At 37.2% G+C, this 22330-nt stretch overlaps 1 protein-coding gene across 2 annotated transcripts in view; it reads left to right on the top strand.

The window, feature by feature from the left end:
• Nucleotides 1–16289, top strand: part of usp46 (ubiquitin specific peptidase 46) — a 75553-nt gene extending 59264 nt beyond the window's left edge. For both annotated transcript variants that reach the window (XM_020528013.2, XM_020528012.2), the window contains 2 exons: nt 3568–3646; nt 6372–16289. In XM_020528013.2, coding sequence (XP_020383602.1) covers nt 3568–3646; nt 6372–6473 — 181 coding nt within the window. In that variant the 3' untranslated portion in view covers nt 6474–16289. The remainder of the gene's footprint in view (nt 1–3567; nt 3647–6371) is intronic.
• Nucleotides 16290–22330: the final 6041 nt, after the last annotated feature.

Below are 22330 nucleotides of genomic sequence, written 5' to 3'. Positions count from 1 at the left end.
AGGTCCATGATGGCTGTGCTGCACAAGATGGAAGGAAGAAGAGTGGCACTGCTATGGTAATGAACAATTCAATAGCAAAGGAAATAGACAGACAGGTATTTCTGCAATTGCGAAGAAGCTCCTGGATTATATGTTGCATTCTTGATGTCAGTGTCAAGGATGTCTTGGAAAGGCTGCAAATTACAATTGTTTGTTGCTATCTAAAATTAAACGGGAAAAGTCGCTCAACCGTGTGTTACCAAAGACATTAGTATTAGATCTAATGACGAACTGTATAAAATTGCCAGAAAAATCAGCAAGCCTGAGGACTGGGAGCAGTTTATAATTCAGTAAAAGAGGACAAAAAGATTTATCGAGAGGGGGAAAATAGAATGACGGTAAACTTGACAGAAACATGAAGACTGACTGACTGTAAAAGTTTCCATTTGTGCATGAAGAGAAAAATATTAATGAAGACAAATGTAGGCCATAATGGGGAACAGAAATGGCAGAGAAAATAACCACATATTTTGACTCTCAAAAGAGGACACAGATAATTTTCCAGAAATGTTAAGGAACTGAAGATCTCGTGAGAGGGAGGAATTGAAGGAAGTCTGTATTTAGTAAACAAAAAAGGCAAGGAATTAAGGCCAACAAAATCCCAGGGCCTGATAATCTGCATCCCAGATCACTATCTGAAAAGGTGCTGAATATATTGGATACTTTGGTCATCTTACAAAATTCTACAGACCCTGGAGCAATTCCTTCAGATTGGAGGATGGCAAATATAACCCTACTATTTAAAAAAAGACAAAAAACAATTACTGATCACTTGCCACTCACATTAGTAGTGGGGGAAATGCTAGAGTTTATTATAAAAGACATGATGATGGAACAAAAATTACGGATTCTGTAAATCAGAAACAAAAACAGATATTGCTGAGAAAACTCAGCAGTTCTGGCAGCATCTGTGGAGAGAAATCAGTTAACATTTTCAGATTGAGTGACCCTTCCTCAGATTCCTCATAACACTTGAAAGCATGAATGGGATTAAACAAAGTCGTCATTAGGTTATGAAAGCACAATCGTGTTTAACTAATCTAACAGGAATACAGAGTACTGGGCTAATCGTAAGATTCTTGGTAGTGTGGATGAGCAGAAAGATCTGTGTCCATGTGCATAGATCACAAAGTTGCCACCCAGGTTGATAACGTTGTTAAGAAGGCGTACGGTATGTTAGGTTTTATTGGTAGAGGGATTGAGTTTCGGAGCCATGAGGTCACGTTGCAGCTGTACAAAACTCTGGTGCGGCTGCACTTGGAGTATTGCGTACAGTTCTGGTCACCGCATTATAGGAAGGATGTGGAAGCATTGGAAAGGGTGCAGAGGAGATTTACCAGGATGTTGCCTGGTAATGGAGGGAAGGTCTTATGAACAAAGGCTGAGGGTCTTGAGGTTGTTTTCGTTAGAGAGAAGAAGGTTAAGAGGTGACTTGATAGAGACATACAAGATGATCAGAGGATTAGATAGGGTGGACAGTGGGAGCCTTTTTCCTCGGATGGTGATGGCTAGCACGAGGGGACGTAGCTTTAAATTGAGGGGTGATAGATATAGGACAGATGTCAGAGGTAGGTTCTTTACTCAGAGTAGTAAGGGCGTGGAATGCCCTGCCTGCAAAAATAGTGGACTCGCCAACTTTAAGGGCATTTAAATGGTCATTGGATAAACATATGGATGATAATGGAATAGTTTAGGTTAGATGGGCTTCAGATTGGTTTCACAGGTCGGCGCAACATCGAGGGCTGAAGGGCCTGTACTGCGCTGTTATGTTCTATGTTCTACTGGAGTTTTTTGAATGTAATTAGTAGAATACATAAACAAGAATCAGTGGTTATGGTCTTTTTGGAAGGCTATCGATAAAGTACATGCTCAGAGTTGAGAAAGTGAGTGAGACTAATTTTAAAACTCTCCAGTGAGCTGGCACATGCATTATGGGCCAAATAGTCTTATCCATTCATCTATAGAATCATAGAAATAGTTTGCAAAGAAGTAACCAAGTCTGCATGTCATACTACTGGTATGATTATGGCAATGGTGTCACACCACGAGAACATCCCAGCAGTTCTGCCTTCATTTCCCACAACAGAAGCTACCCTTGACATCTATGGATAGAAGTCCATATTGTTGGTGTAGTCACAGAGCAATCCATGTGCAAGTGGTAAATGCCTATTTGTTATTCTCTGGTGGGCAGAGATGAGTAAAGACACTGCCTCACTCTTCACTCTTGGCATCAAGTCACAATTCTGTCTGCCAGGGATTTTAAACCCATGTTTCTATTTGCTGTGAACTAATCATAGAATTTCTACAGCCTGAAAGCAGGCCATCGAGTCCACGCCAACCCTCCAAAAAGCATCCCTAATCCTGTAGCCCTGCATTTTCCCATGGCTGATCCATCTAGCCTGCACATCCCTGGACTCTAAGGCAATTTAGCATGGCCATTCCACTTAGCCCACACATCTTTTGGACTGTGGGAGGAAAGCGGAGCACCCAGAGGATAGTCACGCAGACACGGGGAGAAAGTGCAAACTTGACACAGACAGTTGCCCAAACCCGGAATTGAATCACTGGCGCTATGAGGCAGCAGTGATAACCACTGAGCCACCATGCCACCCTAACATTTGGCTTCAGTAGATTTTTAAATCCTGGTTAAAGTTGAGAATGATAACAGGCCCTCAATGTTGAATGTCTCCTATCAGTGGAAACTGAAAAATTACACCATCTGTTCATTCTGCTAACAGTGCTCCTTGTATATTCATTTATGTCTATTATTTTAAAAAAGGCATGGTCTTGGTCACTCCACATGTGCCTCCGAAGGAATGGCATATGTTTACAATAATTTGCTACACTATATCCCCCCAATCAAATGATCTGTTGTCTTTCTTCCATTCAGACGATTACATGTAAACTATCTCTGCGAGGGTAAAGGATTTGCTTGTTAAGCCATTTAATCTTTATTTTTCTGTTCTGCTAAAGCAGTAGAGACTAGAAGCCAGAAAAAAAAAATGCACATGCACTGTAAATAAATTGATTGCAATGAGTGTGTCTTAGAAAACCAGATGGAAATTGAATGAAGAAGAAAGAAAATGACTGAAAAATTGCCAAATATAATCATTCCTATTCTTAATGTTGTAATAGGAATGGTGAGAACAAAAATGCAATCTGAGAAAAAAAAATTTTTCTGTTGATTACCAGAGGATCTCTCTGTATTATGCTAAGCTGATATGTTGATTGTACAGTAACTTGAGTGAACTAATTGACTCAATTGTCAATTCAGTTTTATGGTCACTTGAGTGAGCTCTACCTGACCTGAATGTGTTTTTCTGGCAAAATCCTTTCCGAACCAGATGAATTCTGAAATCCTATTGAATAACTGATCAGTTTATCCATTCTTATTTAAATAAGAAAGCAAAAAATTTCTCATTAGAATGCAGTTATATAAATGTTGATCAATTATTCAATCTATATTAGCTAATATTTGTTTGAGAATGCTTACAAGATGAGTTCTTTTTTTTTCTCTCTCCATCACAGTGGCCCTAACCGTGGACACTATATAACTATTGTGAAAAGCCATGGCTTCTGGCTTTTGTTTGACGATGATATTGTTGAGGTTAGTCTTGAATTTATTATAAAGCATAAATATTTTTACAAGTCAGCAGAAATGGGGTTGACTTTCATCTATCACAGGACCAATGCACAGCGTGGAAAATCAGGCTGGATTTTGCATCCATAATAGATCCAGCCTGATTATTTTCTGGCTTTTTAAATTTTAATAATGGGAAAGTCTGTAAGGATATTAAGAGTGAGATTCCTACTTGATTTATCAACACACACCACACCACCTTTCCCACCCACCTCCCCTCCCACTGCCCCCAAACCACCACCACCACCATGCTTTGTTACAGTGATAATCCATGCCCATAATTTATTCCAAGGATACTGAGTCAATTACAAGAAGGCAGTTAAACTGTCCCAGTCTTGTAACATTTTCACTCCCAGAATGACTCATGATGGGGTATGCCAATTTGGTGGACCGCTGAGCTTACAGACCTGTTATTGTGTTCTTTCATGATCGACATTACCTGTAAGCCTTTTTTGGTCTTTTCACAAATTCAGATCATTTTCTGGGGGAATACAGTTAATTGACAGTTTGCAAATTAGCTGCAAGAATAGCCTGCATTTATGCAATGCTTTCTAAGTAAGCAAAAGACTGCTGAAAAAAAACACTGAAGTTTTTCATCTTGCAATTATCAGTGCAATACTAATTAAGCGGAAAACCAACATTTACACCAACATTTCGAGGATAGTGCTGATTTGGTCAGTAATGGACTACCCTGTTGGGAGTTCATGTGGCTGGCTGCATGTTGCATGAGAACATGGCTGAGAACACCTAATTCTGTGCACTGAAGTTAATTGACTGTACTACTTACTGCTTCCTTCATTTGAGCCTTTGTTTACATGTCAGTCAAATACTGTTGTATTTCAAATGTTTTCTGAAAGTTCAAGTAAACAATAATCAACACCTTGCCCTCTTCCAACAACTTTTGCATTATGTAAATATGTGCAAGTTGTCTTTATGTTGTGCATCCAAGTTGTATTAACTTACACCACATAATTCAGGAATGCATTTTGTCATTTTAAAAAATACGCATTTTGTTTATGATCAATATGTTCCTAATGAAAGTGGATAGAAACATAAACCTAGGAAAACATAAGCAACTTTGTCTCCCAGCAACCGAATCCCTGGGATAAATGGGAAAATAGTGAGGTGTATTATTCTTAACAGAACCTGGCTGAAATTTATTAGTTGAGGGATTGTAGATTGACTCTTGCCACTTCCTCCCTGGCACTGCTCCTATTGTCATGATCTATTGAATACCAGTCTGTTTTGTTATGCAAAATTACAGATTTGATAAAGATACCCAAAGAATAACTGGTTCTATGAAATTGCACCCCAGCAAAATATAAATGTCTGGAGGCTAGAAATACAAAAAAATTAGTAGAAAAAGATGTTTTCTTTGTAGAAATCTTAGAATTTTAAGATTTGCTATAACAAATAACCACATTTGCAAACACCTGTAATAATGGAACCAAACTTCTGTTCTGTACTACAGCATTATATTTGGCCCATCACATTTCTGCTGTTGCTTTCCTTCACACTGCACCTAGTCTAATCCACCTTGTGCTTCTCAATTAGTCCGAGTATAGTCCCTTGTTATTTCTTATGTACTTTTTCCAACCAAGTACCCTTGACCTTTTATTCTCTTTGATTTCCTTCCTGTTCTTTGTAACAAATTTGATTTTATTGTGGTTACCTTTTACCAGCTGTTTTGCTATTAAGTCATTTCTGTACTCCACTTAACCTATCCTGCTGCTAAAATGGCAGAATCTGACTGTTGGTCTCACCAAAGTTTTGAAACCTGGGTGTTGAGTCATTTGCGTAAAACGTAAATGGATATAAATGGCTGAAAATTTCAGTTGGACAGGATCCTGCCCCAAATTCTATTTTTGCTGTCCTTCTCCCCTCCACCCTCAACTCCCTCTGTGCTCATTCTAAATTTTATTGTAATGGACAAGGGTTATGGAGAAGATTGATTTTGAACATTATTAACAGGTATGTGATCTAGTGCAAGGGGACCATAGAGGACATGGCCCGCCCCCTCCACTTTCCAATCAGACACTACTGGAGATGCCCAGATATGTTGACATACTTGGGAATTGCTGAGGAAGTTTCAACTTATGACTGGCCATTTTCCCTTCTCCCCAGCACCTTTTGCGAATGTCTTTGACTCTGAGTTAGAGTTGGAAGCCTTGGTCCCTAATTATAGAAATGACCCCCAATCACTAGCATTGTTCACTACCACCAACTCACCCTGACTAGTTGCTGACCTGACTATGCTCGGTACATCTGCCACCCTTCCAGCCTATACTATGGAAGGATTCTTTGCGTGGGAACTGATGGAACGTTTTGTTGTGCTGAAAGTACAGGCTGCAAAAGTTTGGGGAATTATGTTTTGAAATAAATTCCAGTATATAATGAATTATGTTTTATCTAGCTGCAGATTTTATGGGTGCCTAAATCTGAGTGCAGCTGTATGTTAGGTTGGCATGTTGTTTTGATTGTATCAAAAATAATTTACACTTTTAAAGTAATGAGGCTGTGATCTGTAGTGAAGCAGTGATTGGCCAATGCTCATCTTTAGAGTAAATAACTGTAAATGTAAACTTGCAGAAATTTTTGTAGTTAATGTGTTTCATTATTTGAACATACTTGAATTTTGTCTGGTTATATTTGAAATTCATAAATTTATTGAAGAATTCTATTTCTTTTACAGAAAATTGATGCTCAAGCAATTGAAGAATTCTATGGTCTGACTTCAGACATTTCAAAAAACTCAGAGTCTGGATATATTTTATTTTATCAGTCGAGAGAATAAATTGTAAAGTATTGGCCTGAATAATCAGGTGGATAAATAGTTAACTAGTCCAAACATGCTCAGGCCATTGCCAACTGATAGTTAGGACATATAGTGCTTTCAGGGCCCTTTTTTGTACAGGGCATCCGAACAGGATTCATGGTCGTATTCCAGGCATTTGTCAGCTACTAGCAAATGTGATCTTACAAAAGAGTTCTGTAAGTCCGTAGTTTTGGCAAGGGAATATCCAGTCAAAATACTAACAAAGGTAATGCAAGTATGCATGCAAGTCTTCCCTAGTACATGAAAGTAAGCCAGTAGTTATGGTAATATTCCAGATGTTGTTCACTGAGGTGCATTTTCCTTTGCTGATCCAATATGCTCATTTGTTTCACTAATATCAGACCTTCATGAAGAGGTCATTTATCTTCCCTCTTCCCCGTCTGCTTCTAAAACTATTGAAGTTGAAGTTTGTCTGTCTAAAATGACTACTAATTCACTGGATTTTAGGGTGGAATTAATTGATTGTATTCTGGCTGATAATGTGTCTATCTCAATGTAAATGAAAATAATACGGCATTACAGACTCATAATTTTTTAAATATTAGTTTCCCTTTAAAAAACAGATTGGTGTGTAGTGGATGTATATCACAGAAAATATGACTTGGTTAACTTGGTTCATTTCAGTTTTATCAGCACCAAATGATGATGGATTCTGATTTTTGCATATGTAATAAGGTCCTGTCTACTGAAAGATCAAAAGTGGGGGAACAAATCACAGACATGCGTTACTTTATTTTAATATACAATGAAATTAGTTTCAAGATGAATTTGGACCTCGTGAGCAGTCACCTTTTAAATGCTGCAGTATTGTATTTGGCAGCATTTAATTGTTTAGGTTTATATTCTATAATGGGAAGACACCTATAGCTGGATAGTACTAAAGGATCATATTGATCGTTGTTAATCAAGTATATTGTATGGTTTTTTGGAATGTATTCTGGTGTTTTTGTTTTAATCATATCATTTATGGGAATACAATAAATGTATTAGATGGAATAGAATGGTATTTCTGCCAGAGATTTGAGTATCTTAACAAAGTGAGTAAACCTGTTGGATGGCTTATAACTTTAAAAGGAACAAAAAGTGCTCCGTCTCAAAACTGAAATCTCATTTCTGTATACTATAGAGTTTAAAAACATATTGTGTTTGATGTACTATGTTGGTTCAAGTGTCTATTAATCTCATACTGTTTAGATTATGGTTCAGATCAGATTAGATTTGGTTTATACAGTACTAATCAAATCAAAGTGCTTCTTAATTTAAAATCCGACAACTAACATTTCTGTTTGCAAATTTGAGGCTTCTTTTGTCTTTAGGTTTTTACCCTCTACAAAATATTTATTGTTCTCTTATTGACTTTGTTTCTAAATTCACATTCCTAAGATGGTCTACATCAGATTGGGGTATAAAGGTGTTGCACACAAGAAACCTTGAGCTTTAAAATAGCAAACTGTATTATGTCACCTTCCTGTTTTCCCTCTCTCCAAAAATTTATCTTGGCAATTGGTTGCTTCTGTTGTTATAATTGTTTACTTTACACTTTTTTATGATGAGCTCCTAAAGTAAGGAACATTTTAAAAATTGATGGAGATCTAGTGGAATAGGAAACTTCCTACAGATTTTTCCTTTGTTTACCTTTCCAAACAAAAGTCACTGCAGTACAAAAGAAGAAAGGCAGCCAGAGACAGTTCATTAACCATATTTTTATAGCCTTTTGTGCAGTCAGTGTTTTGTAAACCTCATTTTACATTGTTCACCTTGGTACTTTTTGAATTTTCTAGTTATTATCTTTCTCAGTTAAGTTTAAAGGGAGTCTTATTATTTGACTGGAATGTTTCTGCAATCAGATTATCCTGGATCTCAATTTAGTGTGCTTTTCTAACTTTAAGATCTATATTACGTATGAGTTTATTATGACTAACACCTGTAGCACTTGCTTACATTGCCTAGTAATAATACACGATTTCTATAAAGCCAGCCTCAAGCTCAGCCAAAGGTTTCTTTGGCCATTTGAATTTGTTGAGGGAGGGAAAATCCATGGTATGTAAAATTACTTCTGTTGATCCTCCGTACACAGTTGTCCTATGAACTTGTTATATCCAAGTCTTGTAAATGTAAGAAAATATGGTCAATATTCTTTATTCTCTTATTATCTAATTCTCTAGAATAATTGTTTTTTAATCCATGGAACCTATTTAAGTGATATCTTGAAACGGTCTTCTTGTATAAAAGAGGCTTTTCTAAATGTATTGCAGGATTTTTCAGCGTTAATGTTAGGTGTTACAGTTTCAATGATAATACTGGCCAAGACTTCTGGACTGTTTTGCTGCACGAATTAACTAAAGCTTGTTGGATTTATCAACAGATCTTGGACTGAGTTAGATAGGAAAGACTTTTGGGAAGCAAAATGCATTTATGCTATTTACTTGTAAGTCGTGTGCTAATCAGATTTTGTTTGGAATTCCTACACCTTCCCACCGTAGCCTCAGCAATAGAGTTTTGACCTTTTAGTTGCAGAGATTCTGTTTGACTTTAGTGAAGATGTTTAAAGTTTAACCGTCTCTTTCTTTCAACAATAAAGACTTAGACAAAGATAATCTAACTTTACTGAAATGAATTGGTCTTGATACTATTTGAGCCTGATGACTGTCAGACTTGAGGGTGCTAATGCAGAATTTGGCTGTCATTAACTTCCCATTGTCTTACCAAACTTAGATTAAGTATTAAACTAGCCAATAAAAGCATGTGGTGGCCCTCAGACAAACATTGTCCCCCTAGATGGTTGGGTGATTGAGATTGTCAAATATCTGTGCCTTTCATTTCAGATGCCCTTACTGTTTCTCCTGTTTCACAGGTTCAAGTGAGTCACTTTCTTGAAATTTGCATCCTAGTTCAAGAAAGCTTTGAGTGTAGAAGTGTATTTCCAGACAGAATCCTCTCTAGATTAATGAATAACTCTCATTCTGAAACTAAAGTTCAAGATGGCATAATTTCACAGAAATCTTTAGGGAGCTGCTCTTCCCAGATCTGAGAAGGTCTGAGAGGCATTTATTTTGAGCTTGGGTGCAGGAGGAATGCAAGAAACACCGTCATAGACAGGATCCTGCACTTGGATCTTAAAAATGTCTCGCACCACAGAAATTACTTGAGCCTCAATGTCAAGGAATTAGCTGTCAGCAAGATTCACTGTTATTTCCCTTTTTTTTTTCAGCTCTTGCCCACTTTCTATCTTCCTTTGCGAAGGTGGTCTTCTCTAGCTTAGAGCATCTCCACACTTTTTTTTTCTTTGCTTTAATCGTTCACTAGTGATTACTGCTAAAGATTGTGAGCAGCTGGTCAGCAAATTATTTTTACTGGAAAGACCAAACTATCTACCATTGCCAGCACAACATGGTGTTATTCTGTTTTTATTTGATTTCCACATCCACAGTTCTTTGTTTTAGTTTAATGTTTAACTCTCAGCATTCATAAGTTTTGCAGTTTGTACATCTGAGCACCTGTTTTGTGATGGCACAATTCCTTTGAGTGTTGCAAGTAACTCCTTTTCACAATGATTGCCAACGCTTTGAAATTCCAACATATTGATCAAGAAATTAGTAAATGGTTTGAAATAGTCTTCAGACCCAAATATTAAACTGACAATAGTTAGGCATAGTGCTGTAATCTGATTTCCCCTACTACCCAAGAAAGTTTGTTTTCACTGAAGTCAAACAAAGATCGGAATCTGGAGCACCAGACTATATAAAAAGGACAGGATCAGGCTACATAAAATAAAAAATAACTTGAACAGTACAAATCAATGTGAGCCTGTAGTAAGCAAGATTGTCAGTGACAGTGAGCAAGACATGCTTTATTTTCTTATTTTAAAACTTGTTGAAAATACTTTTGTCATAATGATACACATTGCAGTTGTGTGGAACAACACTGCTCTTGGGAAAAGGAAATGTGGTTGACTGTTTAGCCCCTTCAGGCTATTTCAGCAATTAGTTGGATCATGGCTTTTCTATATTTCAACTGTTTGCCTTGGCTCCCTTGAAACCTGTACCCAACAGAAACGTTATTTCTCTCTGCTCTCTTGCTTGAAAATTTCAATTGATCCTGTAAACATAGCTTTTTTTTTTTTGGTAGTGATGTTGGGGAGCAGGAAAGATTTGAAGAATTCCTGATTTTCACATCCTTATGTGAACAAGTGCTCCGTGATTTCACTTCTAATTGGCCTAGTTCTAATTTTGAGAATATCATCTTTCGCAATTATTGTAAAAGCTCTAATTTCATCTGTACCTACCTAGTTAAATCCCATTATTTTGCATTCTTGATTGTGAATCCTCAACCTTTTAAACTCTAGATAATGAAAAAGAGATTTATGCGACCTGTCTTCATAACTGAACTGTAAGTTCAGGTAAATCTATAACTACATCTGTTATTCTGGCCGAGTTCCACTAACTAGCTCACAGCAAATGTTAAATCCACAGATTTGCATCTATGCAGTTTCATGGTTATATAGCACAATTTCTAGATCTAGAGTTTAAGAAAATTGATTAATTCAACTGAATAGTTTCTTCAAGATATCAGTTTCTAGGGATTTATCATGAGTCCAATTATTCTCTCCAGTACCGTTTTATTAAAACAATCTCTAGGTTAAATCCAGTAAGGTTTTCCTTTTAACTTATTGTGTAACTGAGACTTTGTATTTTGACCTCTCCTTCCAATATGTACCAGATGGAGAGTATTTTAATAAATTGGCCATTTCCACATGTTATTTATATATTAATAAAAACACCTTGTAGTTTTTTAGATTCCATTCAAGCTTTTTTTTATATTAGCCTTTTCTCTCCATTTGCTAATTTTTATAGTTCCCTGGTATTCTGGTTGTCAAATGAAATGTGTACAATACCTATAAATGAACCTTTTCTAATCTATTAGAATTTGTTCTTGGAATTCTGACAACATAAATGTTGAGCACCACCTTTCAATGTTTAGCTGACCTCCTAGTTCACTAAGTTCTTTTCTTTCCTTTTCATATCAAGAACTATTGTTAACTCATCAGTGAGAAGGTTAGTATCATTTGACATCCACAATCCTCACTAGTCTCACTCCTATTATCATGCTGCAATCTTTAGTTCTCAGGCCTCCCTACTGAGCATTGGATAAACAATCGAGATTTTGTACAAAGGAATAGACTGTTTCTAATGGAGCACCAGATATAAAATATATCCTGAGCCTTCGCTTTGAAGATGCAACTCTAGAGAGACCAATTTTCCTCAAAAGCAGTGACTTTTTTGTATTTCTAGGTTTCCAATTTTTAAAGCCCACAATGGAAGGGATTTATACACAGGTATCAAGATCGCAATGACTATCTTTGACCCATGACTTGTCAGTAATCCTATTGGTTGCTACATAGTAGCTCTGCCTCAAGAACTCTTGAGAATTGATGTGGTTACTATTACCTTGCAAAAGGACAAGATTAGCACACAAAGATGTCTAATTAATCAAGTAATGATTCCAAAACACTAGAAAACCAGGTGTTCTCTCTCTTTCATGGTTAACATTTTTCCCTCAACCAATAACATAAAAGCAAGTATCGCTTCATCTTTTTGTTCATGTGGAATGATGTGGATCTCTGGAGAAGCTGTTTTTAATTACATAAATTAATGCCATCATGCCAATGGTGTGCTATAATTTTTCAAGTATTTCAATCCGATTCATTATTGACAATAATAATTGTCATTTGTAAGAGTCCCTGAATAATCACTTGTCCAACAGCTAGTGTTCTTCAATTTATTTATTCATGTATTGTAAGTTTATCTGATCTATGTAAACCGTTTCAATTATGTTCTATAAAGACACTATCTTTCTCCATTCTTCACACTGGTCAATTTTGCATTAGTCTACCATGCCTTGAGAATCCAGAAAAACCAGTAATAACGCAATATTCCTGATTTTCTGTGATGTCCTGTTGCAATTTCAACTTTGTGTACAAATTCAGCAGCCATAACATTTTTAGTCGCTTCCAAGTTTTTATCTCAATAAATAACTACTCAAATTATATCAATGACAACATAAGATCTTCCATTATGCAATCAAAATGGTAATCCCTTTCATTGCAAAAGAACATTGTGTTAGTAAAAGGATAGACATTTGTTGGACAGGCACTTGTTTCCTAAGGCAACGCAACTTGAAGCAGACTTGTGATAAGGTTATTATCAGCAAATTGGATCATAAATTGTATCTCTACATAAACTCTTCACTCAGAAAAACACTTACTTGTGCAACAGTAACATTATCCACTAAAACGATTGGTTTCACAATACCTTAAGTCCACCAATTGGTGTGACTTTCACACTTTTGCTCATTGTATTGATTACACAGTACAAACTGACATAGGCACTAATCAGATATCAATATTTACAGTTTGCAGTTCATGTTTCCATTTTATTTTCCAGTTTTCTGTAAACATTTGTATCTGGGAGATGAATGAATTTTAAGCCCTGTAGATATGGCTTTCTTTTGTCTTTTTTTTTTAAAACTCCACATACAAAGGCCTCCTGATATGTTCCTTTTTGTTCACATTCTGTCTTGATACTCTATCTACAGGAATTAAAGTTTGGATCAGGCTGAAACCTTGTCGGTTGGCATGCAGTGTCTAAAATGGCCACACTTAGTAAAAGTTTGTTAGGCAGAATATCTGATGGTGTTTTTTAACCACTTGAATGGTTGAGCATTAATTTGTATTTGTCAATTAAACAATTGCAAGGAGTTTACCTATGATGGATAATCTTCTGTTGGTCCATGTGTGCTGTATAAATGTTTAACTGTTGTTTGGTGTAGCACAGTTAGCCCTGGAGTTATGTTGAATCTGAAACAATGTTACGAGGTCCCTGCCAGCAAATCATTTGCACTATTAACGGTGTGTATAACGATGCTTATAAACGATGATGGCCCTTGTCAAAATTCTTGCTCAGGTTCAGCTGAAATGGTCAAGTGATGTGAATAAACAATGGGGTAGAATGGGGAAAGCTGAAATTTTGGTCTCAGTTGGCAGTCGTGTCAGTCAATGTATGATTTCATTTCACCAATGTGCATAACAGAATAATCACAGGGCAATACTATTCCTATTCAAGTTCAAAATATTTGTGTAGTTTATAAATTCAAAATTAACCAGGAGATATTCAAGTAACTCAAAACTGAGGTACTGTATTAGATGTTGAAGAAAGATTTGCAGAGTTTCTTTATTGAATTTTTTGGATGAAACTGAATTATTTGGGCCTATGGAGCATCCATTTTTTAAAAATGTTTGTTACTTGATTGGGAGTTTGTGTAGGCATGTGGAAGAAAGCTTTGGACTTTAAATATTAGTTTTGACATTGGTGTGCATATATACACTTGAGAATATTGTTCTGAAGAGAGACCATATTTCCCCTATTTGCATCTAACTAAGATATGACCGTCTACGTATCTACCAAACATTTGGCAGTGTAGGGGGAGGAATAGGCAAATGGCTGAGGCTACCACCTGCAAAGCCCGTTCTGATAAGACTGAAATCTGTACCTATACCTTCTGTCCCACATATACTGGAGTTAACTTGTGCTTGTGTTTAATTTTTTTTTCTTGTTCAATTCAAAATCTTGCCAGTTTTGCATTTGTTTCTGTTATACATTCCAGCTACTGGTTGATTCATTGAGGTCTAATAACTAATCATCAAAACTTTTGCACTCAACTTATTAGGCCTTCAGATGTGAGGATACAGAAAAGCAATGGTTTTCAGCTGTTTATACATTCACTCCCTTTAGTGAAAAGGCCTTTTTGTCTGTTAAATCTTTTGGTTTGAATTACAAGCAACAAAGAAGTAATTTGACAAATTCATTCTTCAGTCTTTATTTGTAGCTTTCCTGCTAGCATGTCACCTTTGATTCAAGGTTTAAGCACATTGTTGTGTTTGGATGTTTGTGCAACAATATTGATTATGTTTGGTCTCCAAACAAAAACCACTGTTAAGTCCTTTCCTTTTGAAGTGTGGGCAGCTTTGCTATTTATTTTAAAAACCGAAAGTACTGTGGATGCTGTAAATCGAGAACAAAAACAAAGTTGCTGGAAAAGTTCAGCAGGTCTGGCAGCATCTGTGAAGAAGAAAAACAGAGTTAACGTTTTGGGTCCGGTGATCCAAAGTTCTGAGGAAGGGTCACCAGACCCAAAATCTTAACTTTGTTTTTTTTCCCCTCACCAGTGCTGCCAAACCTGCTGAGCTTTTCAGCAACTTTGTTTTTGTTGCTATTTATTTTATTTCTTTTGCTGTTATTAATTGGAACCTTATGATGTAACTCAATGGCTGTCATTGTGGGGGGAGAAATAAAACTGGGTTAGTGCAATTTGAAGCAACAAGACAAGGCACATTTGGACGGAACAAATTGCTCAAATTCAATGCTATCCATGTTTTGCACCTACTAGCAATAATCTAATTTCTATATGTGGTGCCATGACTTGTACAATTGCCTTCCAATCAACACATTACTGCAGTTTTTTTTAAACTCTACTCCTTTTTGAATGCTGAAGAAGGATGCTGACTTTTTTAAAAAAAAAAAAAGTCCAGTTAGCCCTTTACTGGCAAGCTGTCTTTTTAATGCATACACATTTTAATCAATCTATAATACTGCTGTCATTGTTGCAATAACAAATTAAATGTTACAATCTGAGGTTAATTCAATGATATTTTTATTAGCACATCCCTGTACTTGTCATTCAGTGCACGCTTTATACCTTTTTATATATCCTAGTTTGCACACCTTGAATAAATCAATGCTGCAAAAGTAAATGTTTTGATGGTACTATTTGTCTGTTTCATTGAATGCATCTTTCTACATTACCAGAATCTTTTGAATTGAAGATATTAGCACAGGATTTCTTTGTGCTAAATGTAATATCACAGAAAACATTTTTGTTCAACAGTAATTACCTTGTATAACAGTTTTGGTATAGTGAGGTTCTGTACATTTCTTGCATTGTTTACAATACCAATATGCAGAAATCAACTGTTCGCATTGTAATGTAAATTGATATGTGAGAAAGTGCAAAGCCTTTTCAGTATTGGAAAAGTTTAAATGTACATCAAGATCTGCTTCAAGATTTTTCAGCTACTGTAAAAATTAAATTCTAAATTGGAGATTTTAAAGGTGCCAGAACTATACTTCAGTAGCTATGTACTGAAAAGGACTTTTTCAATAGCCCTAAATACTTATGATGGCAGTGGAAGGCAAGCTATCCAACATGGGTTTGATATTGTCATTTGTATCAGTGAAATGAGATAACCTGCTCAGATATCAAGAAAGCTTTGGTGCATGGAAAGATTAGTTAACATGCACTTCAAATAACACTTACATTCAAATTCCAAATGTCATATAGTACCAGAAGATTAAAAAATAATGCATTCAAGATAATGTTAGACATACAAGGACAAAATATTGTAATTCTGGTCAACAACATTGATAATGTTTCATCATTGCCTGGCATTTTTTTGTGTCTAAGCAGGACTGAAAGATCATTGAATTAATCTGTGTTGAAAGCATGTAAAACTGCCAAGATGTCAACATTTGGCATGCAATCCTAAACTATAGAATGGGAAAGCTGGGGAGTAGTTTAAATAGTAGCATACCTGTGTGTGTAAATCCACAGTGCACTTTGATTAAAATGTAATGTACCCATTAATGGGGACTGGTAGGAATGGACACATACTGAATATGTTTATAATCTGTATTTTGTTCAATAAAATCTAACATTAAACCTGTGTGATTTAATTAAATACTACCATGAAATGTTGCAACAACTAATCTAAAGTTTCAGTAAATTGCACTAAGATGTGTAAAAGTGTATGGATTATATCAGTCTCTGAATAAGATCGTGAGAAATAGGGACAGAAGTAGGCTGTTCAACCTATTGAGCCTGCTCTGCCATTCACTAGGATCATTCTCACATCCACTTTTCTACCTTTTTGCCATAACTCTTGATTTCACTACTGCTGAAGGACTCTGTCCCCACAGCTGTCTGTGGCAAGGAGTTCCAAAGACACTTCTCCCTTTAAGAGGAGAAATTCCTCCTCATTTCAGTTTTAAATTGGCATCCCTTTATTCTCAGTCTGTGCCCTCTGGTCCTAGACTCCCATGAGGGGAAACATCCTCTCAGTATTTACCCTGTCAAGTCCGTTAATGTGGGAGGCACCAACAGGTTGGCATTCTATTCCATTCAGTCCTGAGAAAGTGGTGTGCTATAGTCTGTGGTGAAGATCACAGTGGTAATAGGTAGGCAGCTTTAGGATTTTGACCTGGTGATAATAGAGGAGTGACAATATATGTCAAAGAAGTGTTGGCTTGTGTCCTGGAAAGGATGGTGTGCCCCTGCACATGTTGCACTTATGTTTATATGTATGCACCACTATAAAGATCTGTTACACTGTCAGATTCTCCTTGAGCTTAAATTCCGATATAAAATCTAAATATTAGCTGCTCTCATTGCACCATGGATTGAAGACAAAAAAAAAGTCATGTAATTAGTTAATTCCAAACACTCCATTCATTCTAAAACCCTTACTATTCCCATCTTTGTATGCCTTATGCTTTTATGCTTTAACATTTCTCACTTGCTGTTCCTAAAAATGGTACAAGTTGAGTGCAAGTGTTGTCTAAAAAACTATCCATTATAGTGAGATTAAAATGGAACCCTGTGCAGCTTCAGGGACTGGGAGGAGTGTGCGGCAAGAAGGCAGGTGCAAGTAGCAAGGAGGCAGCTGTGCTTCTACGCAATATATGAGCGAGGTCAGTAACCGTTTAGAAAAGAGTAGATCTGCACGAGAAGGGCGGTGATCAATGGAGGTAAAACCTAAAGATTTGGAGCTCTTTCAACTTGTTTCTATGTATTAGACGTGAAGTTTGACATTGCAGGAAAACAAATTGGTGTTTGGTGGGCATTTCTTCAGATTTGCCAATTGGTTTAAATCAGGAGACATTATTAGAGCTGAAGAGTACAGTTAAGCAATACAGCATTAAAATATTTAACATCCAAATTAAGTAAATAGGGGGAGGCATTGGAATAGTGGTATTCTTGCTGGACTGTTAATCCAGAGACCTGGATAGCATTCTGGGGACCTGGGTTCAAATCCTGCCACAGTAGCTGGTGGAATTTGAATTCAATATCTGGAATTAAGAATCTAATGATGACCACGAATCCAGTGTCGATTATCAGGAAAAACTCATCTGGTTCACTGATGTCCTTTAGGCAAGGAAACTGCCGTCCTTCCCTGGTCTGGTCTGGCCTGGCCTACATGTGACTAGGCAATGTGGTTGACTCTGGGCAATTGGGGATGGACAATAAATGCTACCTAGCCTCAACCCGTTAATGAATAATGGTTGAGCAGGTGATATGTTGTGGTGTGGGAGTTACCACAGATCTTGTGCTTGAGTCAGACAAAAATTTGCAGAAATCAGAACAAACTAAGTTAACACATTGCATTCATTGATCCTGTGTATTCAAATAATGTCACAGAGAAGCAGCCTGTAAATAAGAAATAGGAGGTTACCAACAATTGATCCTTTGAGAATACTAGAGGTAATAGTGCAGGAGTAGAAAGAAAAGCCATTGCAAGTGATTCTTTGGCATTGATTATTGGGCATTGATTATTACTTAGGTAAGAATGGAACCAGAACAATTCCTTCAACAGCAAAGAGGTGATCGGAGGAGAAACTTGGACAATCAGCTGTGTCAGATGCTGCAGACAGAATAAACTATAGACATCACAGCAGAAGTAGACCATTCACCCCATCAAGTCTGTTCTGCCATTCGGTGAGCTCATTAGCTGACCTGATAATCCCCAACTCCACTTTCCTGTCTTTTCCCCATAACCCTGATTCCCTTGATTAAAAATCTGTCTATCTCAGGTCTGAATATACTTAATAACCCAGCCTCAATAGCCCTCTGCAGTAAAGAATTTCACCCTTAGAGAGAGAAAATTCCTCCCAATGTCTGTCTTAAATGTGCGCAACTGCTTATTCCGAGATACCCTCTGCTCTAGGCTCTCCCACAAGGAGAAACAACTTTTCCACATCTACCCTGTCAAGTCCCCTAAGAATCTTATATGGCTCAATAACGTTGCCTTTCACTTTTCTGTATCCTAAAGACTACGAGCCCAATCTACTCAACCTCATCTCATAAGACAGTCGCTTCATACTTGGTATCAGCCGAGTGGACCTTCTCTGGACAACTTCCAATGCCAACATATCTTTGCGTAGTAAAGGGCCCCTAAAGTGTTCACTGTATTCCAGCTTTGGTCTGACTAGTTTCGTGTATAGTTTTGGCAAGATCTTACTACATTGATACTCTGTTCCCTTTGAAAGAGAGGCCAACATTTGCCTTGCGTATTATCGCTGAATTAGGATGCTAGCTTTTTGTGATTCATGGACAAAGGCTCCCAAATCCCTTGGTTCTCTAGCTTTGCATAGTCTTGCTCTACTTAAGTAATATTGATCTCCTCTATTTCCAGTTTTGGCCTGTATGGGTTTGAATATGGATGTATTACAGGTGAAGAATATACAATCAACAAACATATAGAATTGGACCCCATATACAAACCCATACAGATCAAAACTGAAAATGACACTTCTCGCCATAACAGACCAGACAGTATAAATTCCAAGCGGAGTAGAATAACATTGTTTCATTGGAAGCCTCACTGATGATGTCAGCTAGCCTGATGATGTCAGCTAGCATGATGACGAAATATCTGAATGAAAACAAGCCAGCTTGGCACGCAAGTCAACAACATCAAATGGGAGATTGTCGAGCTACTGAGTCTAGAGATAACAAATACTTTACTAAAGATCCAATGGGAACCATTCATCCACAGGGCTGATTGTGGATGTGTGGATGTAAGTTATCTCCATGATGGCATAATTAGAAACTGGGTTTTAAAAATAAATGCTTTAGCCATAAATTTTTGTTTTGAATCAATTTTGTATTTGAAGAAAATATGATATGCAACTGAAATTACCTTTCATAAAAAAAAGTAAATGTTTGTAAAATGGTTCATTTGTATTCATTAACAGAGAGGAATCTTTCAGAGATAATGAGAAAATGCTATCTTTTTATACTAAGGATTTTATATTTGAAGGAGCAGAACCTTACCAGATGAGACATATCAACGTGGTTAGTATTGGAGGTTTGTAGTACTAAATGAGAGAGGTAAAATGTTTTTTTTTTCCTATTTTGGTATCTAATATTCCTAATCTCTATATCTATGTCAAATGCAGCATGGATCAGATCCATGTAATATTGCTACATCTTGCTAATACTTGTACTATATTGTAATCACCATCACATTCTCAAGGACATCTAGGGATAGACTACCCCTGCTGGTCTTGCCAGCAAGGTACTCATCCCACGAAGGAATTTAAAAATTACAAAATTATTAGCATTTACCACAGCCTTTAAGTTTGGTTGGAAGTTCCAAAGTTTGTAAACTGTTACAATCCCCATACAGAGTGATGGTCATGGCCAGAAAAGCCTCATATGCATGTATATCCACTTAGGGAGGTTTACCCTTTTATGCTCCTTTGAGGGGGAATGTTGCACTTTCCTATAAATGAAGCAATGCTGGAAATCTGACATAAAGACTCGATGCTGCACCATTGACCTTTCTCTATGCCTTCTTCAGATGTTTGCATCCTAATCAGCCACTCCATCTAGTGCTGGCTGCTGTTGATCTCAAGGCCGTGGCTATTGACTGCCCAGAGCTTCCCTTGTTACTTTTTCTCATTCTGCTCCTGAAGTTATAGGAAGACTGCGTTTATGAGACACAAAAAATCCTAAAGGACTGTGGATGCTGGAAATCCAAAACAAAAACAAAAATTGCAGGAGGTGCTGGTTAATTAAAAGTATGGTGTACTCATCTGGGCTGTATCTTGCTCAGACTATGATCTCTCCTTCCTGACCATGCACAGGCAAACAGTGACAAGAGAACCTGCACCTCTGGGTCTCATCCATACAGCTGAATTGCAGTGAGATGTCTCACTCCTCCCATTGTCCACACTCAAAACTCCACCAATTGTATATGAACTTCATTCAGCCTCTGAAAATGACCAGTTACACTATTAAACAGAGTAATCCTCAATTCCCAATCTTTGACCATCCACTCACAGTGTGTGCCTTCTCTCTGTAACCCCTATTACCCTCAACCCTACAATTGAGGAAGTGGACATAGCATTTCTCCCACTAAAAGAGTCACTGCTGTCCCCATTGAAATTTCTCCACTGTTCCTTAAACCTCTTCCACATCTTGTGGTTGGTTGGGTCGCCGAGCTGGTTTGTTCCGCAGATGTTTCATTACCTTGCTGGGTAACCTCATCAGTGCAGCCTCTGATGAAGTGCCATTGTGTTTTCCCGCCTGTTTATTTAAACTCACTCCGTTGAGCTGGATTACCTCACTTCCGGTTTTCCTTCGCAATGGAGTGTATATGGGGTCGAGCTCTATGTGTTTGATGGCTTTCTTTGTGGAACACCAGGCTTGTAGGATGGAAAGAAGTAATGGTTTTGCCACTGTTAGCCCATGTGTCTGGAAACAATATATCTAAAAGAAAATGATTTCATCAAAAGCTGCTACATGTCAATGGTGTGGCCATAGAAATAATTAGGCTTTTTAAGCAAATTTGCAGATCTGGATGTGAATTTGCACCATATAATTTTCTAAAACACCTGTTGACATTAGGAAATGGAGTGAATTAATTTTTTTAGAATGTTGTGGGTTGTTTTAATTAGAACATTTGTTGATTCTTTTAGAATGTTTTCTTGTCTTAGCTGCTACTGTGGAAATTATCAGTCTAATTGTGAGCAGAGTTTTCAGAACACATTGGATGTGAATTGACCTGAAATCTCTTCAGTGAGATAAAAGTTTGTAGTACTTTTTTTTTAGCTTTATAGTGGTGAAGCATCAACCAGGCAGGAACAAATGGGACAAAGTACCAGCTGGAGCTACATAAATGCATTAATGTAATTTAAAGTTGAGTTAACACAGTGTGATAGAGGTGGGCACTCTACTCGGTGCCCACCACTTTTTTCATAATGAATTGCTGTGCTTTTCACTAGTGCTTTTCATACTGCATTTAACTTTTCTATAGTAGATTATCATGCTATCCTCTGCGTATTTACATCCATATTTGATGATAAATAACTTAAATTTTGTTTTGTTTATAAAATTCACACACAAAACACCACATTCTGTATGTGTATGCTTTGACTCAATTGATAGCCTGCTTGCATTTGAATCGGAAGGTTGTGATTCAAACCTCATTCCAGAATTTGAGCACAAACATCAGAAACTGGCAGACCAACACCAAGAGAGTGCTATCATCTTCCAAATGGCACTTCAAACTGAGCCTCTGTCTGCACCCTTGGGTCCCATGGAACTATTCTGAACTGTCTCTGGTCCTGCCTAATATTTATCCCTCAATCAACATCACAAAGAACTGTTTTATCCTGTCAATATCTTGCTGTTTTTGGAAGCTCTTGCACAAATTGCTTTTTGTATTCCCTTCGTTGCAGTAGTTTCAACACCTCTAAGATATTTTATTGCCTCTAAAGCACTTTGGGATGTCCTGTGATAATGGAAGATACTGTGCAATTGCTCTTATGTGTTCGTTAAGAGACTCTGATATAAAGCAGGGATTTTGGAGAGTGCTGTTGTAGCCATCTTAGCAATTATACAGCTGAGGATCTGTATGTGTAGATGTAATGGGTAGATTTTCTCCCTATGTCCCCCCTGAAGTCAACGTATTTGATGCT

The sequence above is a fragment of the Rhincodon typus genome, chromosome 1 (genome assembly GCF_021869965.1).
Source record: "Rhincodon typus isolate 14 chromosome 1, sRhiTyp1.1, whole genome shotgun sequence".
In the NCBI taxonomy this organism is placed as follows: Eukaryota; Metazoa; Chordata; class Chondrichthyes; order Orectolobiformes; family Rhincodontidae; genus Rhincodon; species Rhincodon typus.
The sequence above is the reverse complement of the archived record's forward strand: the minus strand, read 5'-3'. Positions and strand labels throughout refer to the sequence as shown.